The 14,498-nt window shown below is 30.1% G+C and overlaps 1 protein-coding gene across 3 annotated transcripts in view; it reads left to right on the top strand.

The window, feature by feature from the left end:
- LOC129960941 (protein BCL9 homolog) overlaps positions 1-11,691 on the top strand; it is a 117,275-nt gene extending 105,584 nt beyond the window's left edge. For all 3 annotated transcript variants that reach the window (XM_056074694.1, XM_056074693.1, XM_056074696.1), the window contains exons 13-14: positions 1,555-1,771; positions 3,492-11,691. In XM_056074694.1, the coding sequence (XP_055930669.1) occupies positions 1,555-1,771; positions 3,492-5,712 (2,438 nt within the window). In that variant the 3' untranslated portion in view covers positions 5,713-11,691. The remainder of the gene's footprint in view (positions 1-1,554; positions 1,772-3,491) is intronic.
- The last annotated feature ends 2,807 nt before the right edge of the window (positions 11,692-14,498 follow it).

Raw genomic sequence — 14,498 nt, 5'->3', positions numbered from 1 at the left:
TGTGTATTGTTTCTGAAATCTTTTGATAGTACTATTCTTTAATATGCAGTTACATTATTATAACCACGTATCTAATAGCAAAATAGGCTCCTCTTGCAGTCAAAACAGCTGTTAAGCGGCTAGGAACAAGTGTATACTTAGAAGGTGGCGGCAAGCATCTGTGACCATGAGAACAGCAGGGCATCATGTAAATTGTCACGATTCCGAGGGAGGGGGTTCTGATTTGTCGATTGAGATGTACTCCCAGATTTTGACAGTGTGTAAGCTTTTAGGTATTTGGAAGTCAGTGTAGTAACTGAAACTCTTCCATGTGTATTTCGAACCAAACAGGAACAATTTTGGGCATGTAGCATTATCCTGTTGAAAGATGCCATCATTCATAGGATATACAGTTGCCATGTAAAGATGTTCCTGATCAACAAGAATAGATAAGTGCACACAATTATTGAGAGTACCTCCCACGAGAATTAATGAACCTAAACCATGCTAAAAAAATAGCCCCAGACCATCACACTGCCTGCTCTACCTTATTGGTGCACAGCAATAGTTTTTGGAAGTTTGCTTTCTGATGTCTTTCGTCGAATGCGCCTGCGCCACCATCTGAAGAAGCACAACTTTTACCACTGTTTTAGGATCCTATGTTCATACCGTAATGCAAATGCATGACATTTCTTGTAGTGTACGCCTGGCAACATGGGTATTGAAATCAGATGTTTGCTGAGAAAGCCAGTGCACAATAAAGTGCATTGGACAATTGGCTAGGATAGCTTTCTTGTGCATTGCTGAATCCTTTTGGCCTTCATTATATCGATAATATCTCATCGAACATTTTTAATCAGGCTTCGCAAACGACGCTCACACCTATCATTAATGACTCATGATGCCCCACAGTTTCTTGATTTTTCCTGTTATTGTGCGCATTCACTACGGCACGACGGGAATATTTCCTGAAAGCTATGGTTCAGAATTGCTGTAGACGCATAATTTGTATCCGATGGTAATACCCCTTTTTAATGCGCGTTAAAATGCATGATTTATCCATTATGACGACTACTACTATGTGAACACGTACTCTAAAACCATCTTTATTTGCCTTCCAACAGTTTATCAACGTACCTGTGATTTGCCGCAATTCTGCTTACATCAACCTGCGTGATGGTTATAATATTGTAACTGGAATGTGTACAACTTAAGTGAAATTAACGTGATAAATCGTTTTATAATCATATTAAAACAACTTCTAAAAAGTTTGCAGAAAATAGGATTTCTTCTCTTTCTTTGACATTATATGTCACTTTGTGATACCATCATGATGTTTTGGTATTGTTATTATATTTAAGAATCGTCCAGTATAAGCTTATTTCAGTCCCACAAAATATGTGCTGTATGTTTGTCAGTTTAATTAATAGCTCGAACTCCCATCTCTGATGTGAATATTTTAGTATTATTATAACACATTTTGTTTTTTTATTATATAATATTCTTCCAATATCTTCATATCTTTTCCCCCTCTCTTTTCTTGCATGATAAATTAATTATGTTTTTATTTCACAGATCTGTTTTGCTCTAGCATTCATTCATGTAATCAGTCTTCTGCGAAACAAGAGAGCTGTGCTGGGCATGGTGGAATGTGTCCAAAAGAACCAAGTCTCATGCCTGTTCCTTCTCCTCAACAAATTCAATATCTAAATGCTTTTGATGGGCAAGAACTCACCATTCAAAAGCAACCTAATACAAGTATTAGAGATTTAGATATAATGTCTCCAGCAAGGTATATTGCTTTATGATATCTTTTATCAGAATAAATCTTCTACAGTGTTTTTTTTTTCAAAATATTTTGAATTTTTTAATCTTGTTTTCATTTATTTTTTCATTACCTTTAAAAAAGCAAAAATTTCAAAAAAATGTTTTAATATTTAATATCATGGCCCTGTAAAAGGCTTTAGTAATTCTTTAAAAATTGGTACTTTTAAATTGTAACTTTTTTTTCCTTCTGAAACCTTACGAGAGATATTTCTCACTATTAAAGGTATTCTCATGTGATTGATATCTAAGTGATGAACCCTCCATCCTTATGACTTATTGAAGACTATATCTGAGTTATAGAATTTGCCTGATCTGCCCATCAAACTAGTTTAACTACTGTTAAAACCTTTTCACATTTATAAATTTTAATAATTCTCTTATGTGTTGACAGATAATGATTTTCATGCTTTACTATTACTACCGGATAATATGCTCATTGTTCGATATTTGTGTTCATCTATCAGGCAAGAATATTGAACTTTATTTTTTTCAGTCCTAATAAAATGGCCAAGAATATTTCTTTAGAAAATAGTGCAAGGGTTTTGAAAAGAAACTCAGAAACAAATGGTGTAGAAGTATAAAATAATAAATTAAATTAATAAAATCATATAAAAATAATTTTTTGAAAGGTGAAACAGGAATTTGTCCTTTCTTTTACTCTGTTTGTGTTAGTTTCAAATATTTCCTTATTCTAATGATCTGTTTTGAAAGAAAATGGGAAAATGAGGTTAAAAAACTTATGTTAGATTTGTTTTTGTTTATGCATGTTAATAAGTCCCAAATGTAATGCTATTGTTTAAGAGGATGTAATAAGTTGGATTATATTATATCCAATGTAGAGTGGCATATTTTTAACTCTCTTTTCATGTGCTTATTTTTAGTTTACATAAACTACTAATGCTAGTAAAATTTCATCGGATTCGAATGAATGCTGATTTTATAATTAATTTTTCATCGTAGGGGTATAGATATTGTATCAGTAGATGTATTACTTTTGTTTTTGGACAAATACAACTGTTATATTATTAAATAATGAGGATTTCACTCCTCCATTTAACTAACTTGTGTCGGCTTTAGTCACTTAATAGGTTGCTTTATTCTTTTGTTGGTTATATGGTCATCTCATATATGATGGGTAATATTATTGAAGGAGGGGACTTTGTTTGGTTTCTTTTCAGGTAGTAAAAGCTTATTATGCACTTCTCGCTCACATTCTCATTTCTTCTTTGAGATCATGATCTGTCTTTATCTGAAAAATACATTCGGTGAAGAGCAAAACAAACAAATGAAGCAATGATAAATGGAAAAGAAATAATTTCAGTGAAGTTATTTCTTGCAGTACAGTCATATATAAAAGATTTCACCAGTTCTTTAGTACTTTCTAGCATTGAAGGATTGGCTATCTATATTTGTGGCTTAAGTATTCTATGTATCAAGGTGCCACCTCATCCTGATCCATTATTTAAGGTCCTTTAATTTATTGCCTTAGTTAATGATGAAAAATTTAAGATATGATGTAAAACAATATGACTTGCCTCAAATGGTTTTATCTGAAATATCAAAGAATAATGTCAAAGACCTTGACTTCTATTTTAATATAACCTAATTTCCTATATGAAATATTAAAAACAAGTATTTATAGATTAAGTAGTTTTAGTTGATACTATTTTTCTTTCTCTTTTCAGTATAACTCCTTCCATTGTCATGAGTGCTGGTTCTCATTCTCAGTATCAGAGTCCAGAGGCAGTGTCCTTTCCTAATACTCCAGGAAGCTGCCCTTCTGTTTTGGAGAATAGCCAAGACAGCTTGACTGGCCGTTATCCCATATCAGCACCAGCTAGTATGGATGGCAGCATGCAGCGTTTCACTGCTCCAAGTCCTCAAATGCCTGCGTTTAATTCTGGAAATAGTCATATGATGACGGGAAATGATAATGGCATGTCAAGATTTCCGGGTGCTTCAAATTTAGATATTAGGATGCCTGGACCAGGACCTGTTAATACTAATTCTTTAGATGATGGCAGTGGAGGAAACAGATTTCCTGGTCCAGGATCACAAGGTTCTATGTTTGGACCTGGTCCTACAAATAACATGAATATTATGCCACGCTTTCCTACTGGTGTTTCTGAATCTATGCAGAGATTCCGTGGTCCGAGTCCTCATGGCAACATGGATATGGTTCAATCACGTTTTATGGGCCCAAGTCCCCATATGTCATGCATTGAGAGCATGCCACAATCCTCCCAAATGAATAATTTAGGGCCTGATACTGTACCCCACATACCTCCACAATCGTTTCCTAATTCAGCTCATACAATGACTTCAAGCAGTAGTCCTTGTGTTGGTAGTAACTTTATGGTTGATGGGAATTTACCTCATTCCCATTTACAAAATTTGCAGAAAATGACACCTCCTTTTGAAAGCATTTCAGGAAACAAGATACCTCCTGAAGTTATATCACCGTTAGGGCAATGCTCAAATTCATCAGCTAATGGGTCTAATATGAGTATGCCATCTTATGATGGTTCAAATTCTTTAGTATCTACTCCTCAAGTAGGTCCATCTCAGCGGCTCTCTCATTTTGATCCAATTGCATCAATGGCAGCAATGAGTGAGTCAACAGTTCCTTTAGTATCTGCTGCTGGAAATGCTCAAAATTCTCAGAACATGATTGCACCTAATATGAATATGCAAGTCCCTGGAAACACAGGAAATTCGAATCAGCCTAATATGATGAATTTCCATTCTAATATGCAATCAATGCAAAACTCTTCTGCATGTTCTATGCCAAATCAGCGTCCGCAGTTCAGTGTCCACAATCAAATGACTCATAATGCTGGATGTGGAACACAAAATGTAAATAGTTCTTATGTCAATACAACCATGCCTATCCAGCAAATGAATTTGCAAAACGTTGTAACAACGGCATATAATCTTAATGCACAAGATCCGAATATGAATTCTCATCCAATGCATGTTGGTTGCCAGGGTAACGGTGCAAGCACAATCAGTTGTTCTGTGACTACTAACCATCCAATTATGCATACTGCTGTTACTACAAGAACAAATTCTAATGTAGGAATGCCTGGACCAAGGCATGGGCCACAAAATTTTCCAGGTCAGCCAAGTGTACAGAGGACTGTTTCTCCAGCTGGTTCAGGTTCTCCTACTATGATGGGAAGAGCTCCATTTAATTCTGCAAATGTTCAAGTCAAAGCAGGTGCTCCAAACACAATACAATACCTACCTGCACGCCAGCAAAATGCTACTTCTGTACCTGGACGTGGTCTGGAGTTCCTCCAAAGGTATGCTGCCCCATTAACAAATCTTGATAACAAGGTACCAACGCACAATCTTCAATACTTTCCCAACAGTGGAGGTTCCCATCCGCCAGTGCCATATGGTGGTGTTGGTATGAATTCAAATTCACCAAATATGGCACCCAATATGATGAACAATCCAAGGCCTGTAAATATGATGATGGGACCTATGATGAGGGGAGCTAGTCCAAATCCTAGTGGTCAAATATTCCCTGGTCCTATTGGTTCTGGTCTTCCTAATGTTGAACCAGCTATGTTTGGCCGTCCTCCTTGTCCATCTGTTAACAATCAAATGATTCCTATGAATGCAATGGGTGGGGGTCAAAATGTTGGTATGTTTCCAAATAAACAAATGCCATTGCCAATGGGTGGGATGGCTCCTGATACTACTCAACCATTACCTCCTTCCATGGGCCAGTCATTCAATTATAAACAGTCTCCATTTTATGGTCCCACTACTGCTGATCCTAATTATGCTGTACAGTTTCATAATTTCCAACAACAACTTTATGCTACAAATACAAAGGGAAGTCAGATGAATTTACAAAATAATATGACTGGACCAGGCTTTTTTGGAACTAAATGAATGTATCTGAGTTTTAAAATGCTGTTGGTGCCATTTTCAGGTGTTATTTGAATGAACTGTGTGCTGCTAAAGAGGTGGTTGTGTAGATATCTACGCCCCTTTTTACGTTCCTGCCACTGTGGCTTTATTCTTGTATTATTAAGGACAAATAATAGTCATTTGTTGTTCAACTTGTAAATAATTTCACAACATTCTGTAGATTAAATCTTGTACAGATTCTTTTATTGTTTGTATATAAATTTCTTCGCCATTTGTGTATAAGCTCACATGTTATTTTATTGTTCTAAAAATATTCTGTTAACTCACTGTGGAGTGTCAATTTGCTCAATATGTTTTAACTGAAGTTTTGACTTCACAACACAACTATAGACTCTGAAAGGTGGTTAATTAATAAAAAAGGAAAGAAATATTGTTGCTTTTAATGGAGCATGAAACTTTTTCTGTCTGCATATTGATTTCAAAACATCATTGAGTACCTGGTTGAATGCTTCATTCAAACCTACTGTTACTTCATATTTTATTTCAGACAATCCTCAAGAAAACAAGTTACTTATATTTGTGCCATTGTGACTATATGTCACTCTTTATATATTTTTTATTCTGTACATAAATGTCTGTTAATTTTGTTCTGTGATGAAGAAATTGTGTTGTATAGATGCATCTCTCCTTTGTAATTGTGTCATGCAGTTTGTTATTTTATTTGGGAACTGGACTGTTCTTAGGCCAGGCAGTAGTCTTGAATCTTTTTTGTTTGATTTATTTACTACCTCATAGCAAGTCAGATAAATATACTTACACATTGTTATTATTTTGTCTCCCTAAAGTCTACTTCAGACATGGAAATAAAATAACAGTCTTGAAATTTATTTTTGAATTCATTCATTTTATATATATGTCCCCCCCCCCCCTCCTTCTTGCTTCCTGCAATATTTTGGTTTCCCATCTAATGTTATTATTTTAAAATTTTAGTTATATCATTCTGCAATAATTTATGATCAGATTCAAAGTACTGCTTTGTTGAATTTATAAACCATCATTATATTTTAAATGCTTCTTAAGAAATATTTTCTCTCTTGAAATGAATTTTATTTATTATTCCGTATAATAAGTGTTAAAAAAGATTACAATGTATAGTATAAAATTCTATATTAAAAAGTTAAAATCGGCTTGGAATTTTAAGAAATGTATATAAAGGTTGATTTATGTAAGACACTAATTTTTTATTGATCTTTTTTTTCTGATAAAAAGTTATATTAAATTATTCTGGAATACTCAGAAGCATGCATTACCTGTTTTGTATAAAGCTATAATGTTTTAAAGTTATTTTAAATATAATTTTTATTTTAATATAAATAAGTTCTTATAAAAGCAGACATTTTGATTATTACCCTTGTATTTAAATATGCTGTGCATCTTTCAAGTACTAAAATTTATATTTTTTATTGGAATTTTGAGAAATCTTGTTTACAGGCATATTACATGCAATTACTATCAGAAGCATTTGGGGAATTATTGAATTAATATTTTATTTTAATTAATTATTATGTAATAATTATAAATAATTCAAATAAGACAAATTACATTATAAGGTAAACATTTTAGTAATTATTTTTTCAGTGCATCTTTGCAATTCATCTTGCTTGTTAATGCTTATACTTAAAAATGCTTTGGTATTGCATTCAGGTGAAATTAATTTTTTTTCGTCCTCTTATTAATATCCATGACAGTTAAATATTAGTTACATCAGAAGGGATGCCATCCAACTTTTGTTTTAGTATGCTTTTGCAAATTAAATATAGAATGTATACATCAATTATATTGGTTATTTCGTACTTAAAAAGGCTTTCACGGAAAATATATATTTATCATTGAGTCAGCAAAAATTCAAAGCCAGTTTTCTGAAGTCACAGCATAAACTTTATTTTTAAATTTTATTTGTTATACTTTTTCAAATTTCAAATAAAGTATTTTTTAACTAAGTAATTTAAAGTGTCTCAATTTTATTTGCTGGGTCTATAAAGATCCTTGGATATAATTCACCACATTAATTCATATTATAAATAATAATAAGCTTTACCAGAGAATAGTGAACTACTTCAGTGTTCCTGGCAAATACAATGCTTAATGTATCTTCTTAAATTAATATACATTGTCTGTATTTTCAAAAGGAAAAAAAGCCTTAAAATTAATCTTCCTCCTCATAATACTTCTTCAGTTATTGAGTATTACTACTTTTTATTAAAATCCCTCTTCTCGGTTATACAGTGTATATTCAGTATATATGCAATAGAAAGGGTAGATTGTAAAAGGTTATACAGTTTTAAGATACTAAAAATTGCAAAATATTCAACTTTTTCACATTCAGTATGGCTAACATTTTGCAAAAAAATCTTTTGGGAGTAATTTTTCGCATGTGTATTTAGGTTAGCAAAAACTTTATACTTTAATTACATTTTTTTTGTTGCTGTTTATAATTTTGTTTGTTTTTCGGAAGTTTCACTGTTTATTTTTTTCTTTGTTGTCTGTTAATACATAATTTACAATATACACTTTATGAAGTGTAAGCATGCATCTACATATTTTCTGATGTATTGAAAAACAGTTACGGAATCTGCCTTTGTTGAAATGAATTGCATTACATGGATTGAAATTTCATTTTAATCATATGCAGACTGAAAATATTGTTGATATTATAACTTGCAGTAACTATGTAAAGTTGATTACGTAGGTAAATACTATATTAATTAAAAGTAACTAAAGTACTGAAAAATAGCATCATTTCAACCTTGATTTTAATTATTTGTATGATAAATTCATAAATTGTGTTATAAAATTTGAATTTGGCAGTATGTATATTAATTCTTAAACTGTGGAAAATTTAGCAAAAGATGTGTTCTGTGTTATTTTATATAATTTGTTAATCATTTGTCTGTCGTTGAAATTTTATTTATCTAGCATCGAACTCACGATTTTCTAATGTTTATGAAAACTTTTTTAAATGTCCACTGGCAATTTGTTATTTTTTAAAAGTCGTTCATGATGAATTTTGTACTTATGAAATCTAAATTATGAATTTATGTAAAAAGTAAAAACCATCTTTCTTGGAAGTATATAATAAAAACGTTTTTATTACCGAAACTATCAAGTTTTATGTTTAGTTTTCCAAAAAATGTTCTTATTTCTTCTTACAGTATTTGCTAGCAATTTAAAACAAGTCTTTCATTTCCACTATGGTATTTATGCCTTACAAAATGGATGATAAGTGTCTTTATTCAGTAAGGTGATTCATATTGTTTTTCAAAATGATGAGAGTTCAAAATTAAATCTTTTAGAAAATTTCATATATCATTTCATACTTAGTTTATTAATTTTTTTTATAAACATAAAAGCTAATTTTCTCTGTTGATATATCATTTAAACTTGCTTTTTAATTAATATACATATGACAATATTGTGTTATTTCTTTCCTTTGTTTTCTCCCCTTAAATTATGAAGTCAGATGGTATTAATTTTCATTATTTACTATTAATACTCCACACTTTATTTCAATTTTGAGTTATTTATTATTAAATTTTAAGGGAAAATATATGCTTCATTAATAGATTGGAGGAAGAAGTATCTCAAAATTATCAATCACTTGAAACCGGTGATATTTCTGCCATAAAGTAATTAAAGAATTGGAGTATGTGAAGCCTCGGATCCATAAGAATATTTAATAGTGGTACTGGAAAGAGTGCTATTTAAAATACTCTGGATTTTGTAAGATCAAGAATTAATTGCTTAAATAACTTGCTTCACTTTGATGTTTTGATTCCTCTTTTAAATTTCCTATTCTTTTCAGAAGTTTTAAATGAAATTTCTTTTTAAAATGTTATTAGTATTTTGATATTTGATGAATTGAATTTTAAAACTTTTGAGAGTTTAAGTGTATGAAGGCATTCAAGATAATCAGTTTTGTGTGTGTTTTCTTAAGAAATAAATTTGTTCTTAGATAAATTCCGAATTGTTTGTCGCGTGACAAACTTCGTTTCTCTACTGCTTTACCTCATGGGAGAATAGTAAGTTTTTAACGTAATGAAGGGAAATTTATGTATAGTTTCATACATTTTATTATTTTTTTAACTAAAAATTATTTGTTCCTTTGAAAAGGAAATTGAATTATATATAAGTATATCGGAAAAAAAAAAAGCTAAATTGATGTGTCTTACATGAATTAATCCTTAATCTGGAATATTTTTTATGAATTTCATTTTTTAAAAATTTTATTCTCTTTTAAAAGTAAAATCATGATTTAAGTTTTTAATGTACTTTTTAAAGAATATTGTCGGCTGTTCCTTGTGTATATTTCGCATGTTTTCATTAAACTTCCCCCTAACTTGTTCACATATTTATACATAATTTCCTCCGAATGTGTTTATGTGTTTTGATTATAGCGGTTTTTTCGACTAATTGAAATTCATCCCGTGTAGCTTCAAATGTGTGTTGGGTGTATTAATGTTATTGTTACTTAATAAATAAATAAATTTGTTAAGAATCTAAAAAAATTGTAGGCAATGTTATCAATTCTATTTTCATAAGTAGTATATTATAAGCATTCAAAAACAGTCATTTTCGATTATTTGAACGTTTTCAAGAAAATTTTGATGTTTCATTTCGAATGTCGTCTCTTTTTTTCGATGGTAAGTAATACTTTCGATCCTAATGATTAACTTAAAAAAAATTCGTAATAAATTTTAATTTTGTTTTATGAAATATTCATTGATTTGCATTAATTTTTATGAAAACAAAAGAATCAAAATCCGTGTAAGTTAAATTCAAAACTAAATAAATTCTTCATTAATGCTTTTTTTTTAAGATAATGCATAAATCATTGTAGTGATTTGGAATTTGTAACTGACTCTTCTTGCTCGGTTTTTTTAAAATACTTAGTTTGATAATGAATAAAGACTTTAAGACATTGCACTAACAGTTTTAAAATTTTATTTTTTTAGGCATTAATTTTGGATAAAATAAGCAAAACTAGTAAAAATTCCTATGATTCCTAGTGGATATAATTCATTTTAGTACTTTCATATTTTACTGATTGCTTTTCACTTTCAACAAAACTACAAAATTCGCTTGTTTGAAATTACGCGTTTATTTCTTACTTTATTGTTTTATTTTCATATAACTTTGTTTGAAAACTTTGATTAAAGTAGTCGATCTCAAAGTCAACAATGATACATTTCTAAGATTAAATATATCAGGCTTCAATGCTTGCTACAGTTGAAAATAAAATTTACTAAAATTATTATCGCTTATATAAGTATATATAAGTATACTGTGTAAAACTCATAGCAGAGAACGTTTAATTTAAACTTATGCATTATTTTTTTTTTTTTTTCCAAATTGCAATGTTCATCGAATTATGTTTTCTTTCAAAGAGTAAGATTTCTCCCTACATTTGTTCTTCCTTTTACATTGCAATTGATTAATTTTGTAATTTGGCAATTAAACGTATATTGCTGTTCTTAATTTTGAAACGTTTCTGATAAACTAGTTTTTAAAAATATATTTTATAGCTTCTTTTCTGTAAACCACTTGCATTAATACTTTTTGTCGAAAATGGTTTTTATAGCATGTGAGAAAATTCACCTATGTATGTATAAAGGATAAAAGTTTTATTCAAGAGTCAAAGAATATTTTAAAATTGAAATTAAATTTATGTAAAAAAAAAAGTCCCGGTGACGATTAGAAATGTGAAATGATGTAAAATATTTGAATGAATAAAATTAATTGATAAGATATTAAAAATATATAATTTAGTTCTGACAATCACTCATTAGAAATAAATTATTTCAAAATAATGTTGGAATTACAAATTATTTTTTTCACTGTAAAAATTTTAAGAATTTAAAATATTTGAAGCTATGTTCAAATGTTGTCTGAAGTATATTTTTGATAAATTTTATACTTCTCATTTGACATCCGAAAATGTAACTGTCGTGTATTTGTAATAACCAATGTGTTTTATATTTGTTTTAAAAGTTGAATTGTAATGTATTTGCCCATTTTCTAGAAATGGGAGAATAAACTAACTTGTTTTAAAAATGCACATATGAGCTATTAGTTGTGTTATTTATTCTAAATTAACATCAGTGTGAACTGACACTTCGATTGAATTTTAGAAAATTCTATCGGAATATTTTCTTTCCATATTCTCGCATTAGCATGATTTTCATGTCATTTTATGGAATTTCAGTTGCTTTCCAATACCAACTTTGTTTTCTTTAGAAATGGTTGCTTTGAGTTCAGCTTTTAGTTATTACATTTTAGAAAAAATAAAGCCTGAGTGTCCCCGAAAAGAGCTATTTGTTTAACTGAAATATCTACGACGCATGTTAAAATGAAATTTCTGTTAAATTCCAAAAAAAAAAAAAAATTCTGAAATGAACCTCGCATGTGCTAATATGATTATTAATAATCCAAATTATTTTTATAGTTTCTTTTCCTCACGAATAACAGTTTTTGAGATAAACAGCACTATCCGGTGCAATGCTGATTTCGAGAGGTGTTAACAAAATAATTTATTGCATTTTGCCATTTGTTACAGTGCACATACTGTTGTAAAGACCTAAGAAATATGTACAAATGATAAATGATTAAGCCATTTTTAAAATATTAGCACTTTAATCACAAAAGTAAGCGTTAAAAGTCAAATAAAAAAAGATTGATTCAAAAAATTGTAAAATACAACTTGATATTCGAATTTCTAGAATATGTGATTTTTGTTTCGTTTTCTTACGTTTTTTTATAGTGAATTCGTGGATAATGTTATAATTTCGGTTTGTTTTTTTATTCGGATTCGATGGATAAATTCTTTAAGGAGGTAATTCGTACTTGATTAGTGCTTTTTTTTTTAATCTTAAAAAAGATCTGTCAGCTGATGCAACAGACCAGATTGAAGAATACATTTCCAATACAGATGCAGTGCTAATTGTCAAGGGCAGTATAATTTTGCGAACAGTAGTAATATTTGGATTCAATTCAAATAAATATTGTAATGATATAATCCTTGAAAACAAAATTTGGCGACAAACTTTGATTGCATTACAGAAATCAGGGATATAAATATTATCTCAAAAAATTGCATTTAAGGCTGCAGCATTTGGGAAGATCGCCTCCATTTCAGAATATTACCCGAGTTATATTTAAAAAAAATCATCTGATATTAAACGTTTTAGACTCCAACTATGTTGTTGGCAACTAGCTAACAGCAAGAATAGTGCGATTCAAAACATTTAGTCATGGGTTGGATTGGTGATTGCGAAATTTCTGAAAATCATGTGATATTTTAATTAAATTTATGTATATTCGGGTTTAAAAAAAAGCTTTTTTTGGAAATAATCAGTCATTACTGGGAGAACTTCAAAAACGTGGTTCCTAGTCCTAGTGTGCTCGAATCATTTGCAACACCTTCGATGAGGTCCTGAGCATGTTTCTTAAAAAGTGATTTTTCGTATTGAAGATTTTAAACGAATTAATCATTTAAAACCATATAATGGCAAAATAAATGAAATTTATAAAAATGCCACTTAAATTACATTTAATGGAACCAAGCCTTGTTCTAAACTACGTAATATATTGAGAAGACTATATCAAAGCTGTAAAACTCGTATGAAATTAAAATTCAATTGCAAGTGCGTTTTATATTTTTACAAAGAATAATAGAATTACATTAAAAAATCAGCTTGATCGTAAATTTGTTAAAATTGAGAATAGGTCCTCTATTTTAATCATGAATTGCTTGCAAAGAACTAATATTTAAAAAGTACTAAAATTTGTAATGAATATATATTTTACATTGAATCATATTTTTAGAAATAATTGATAGTTTTTAATTTAAAAATAATAATTTTTCTCTTCTAAACTTTATTGATGTGAATGTTACTAAATTTTGATAGATGAACAGATATCAAAATTGGACACACGGGGCTTTTCTATCCTCAAGGAACTAAATGAAAAGGCTGAATCATTCTTTCATTAGAATTTTTTATCTCATTAATAGGAACTTGCTTATGGAGTGTTTAAATTTTATTTAATTGGTTTTCAAATATATTTTCCGGTGTAGAATATTAGTTATATTTACATATCGTTTTGAAGAAACATGGGGACTACTTTGGGACAGGCTTCGAAATTTTTTACCGAGGAAAGTTTATGAAAAGTGCACGTAAAGCGTCTCCCACTTGTACCAGCTGTTTCTGACATTTAGTCCCTGCAAATTAATCGCACAACAAACTCATCTTACGCAGCGGTTCTTGGGTGGCAAAGGGTTTCGTACCAGGAACCTTCCGGTACTGAAGTCGAGACCTTATGAATATGGCCCATATATTTTCTAGATTCAATCTCTAAGAGTCATTTTCATTATTTTATTGAAAGATGAAATCATACTTTAAAAAAACATGATCTCCAAGATTTTTGGCATGGTCTAAATCTTGATAGTGTAAAATACTTGCCAAAATTTCTTTACTGTATACTATTAACTTAATCAAAAAGATTTATTTTGATATGAGTTAGCTAACTTATGAAATGACTTGTTGTCCGTCGACAACTGACTAGGTGAAGAGCTCAGTATTCACTGTTTGACAACTATATAATATCACGTGTGAAATGTTATATTACAATGGATTCATACAAAGAATACATAACTGCCAATGGATACAGTAAATAGCAACGCACCAAATACCAATGAAAAACATTTATTATAGCAACTTACAAATTTTGCTCAAGGTGATCACCAACTTGAT

This window comes from Argiope bruennichi, chromosome X2, assembly GCF_947563725.1.
Source record: "Argiope bruennichi chromosome X2, qqArgBrue1.1, whole genome shotgun sequence".
NCBI classification, from domain to species: domain Eukaryota; kingdom Metazoa; phylum Arthropoda; class Arachnida; order Araneae; family Araneidae; genus Argiope; species Argiope bruennichi.
The sequence above is the reverse complement of the archived record's forward strand: the minus strand, read 5'-3'. Positions and strand labels throughout refer to the sequence as shown.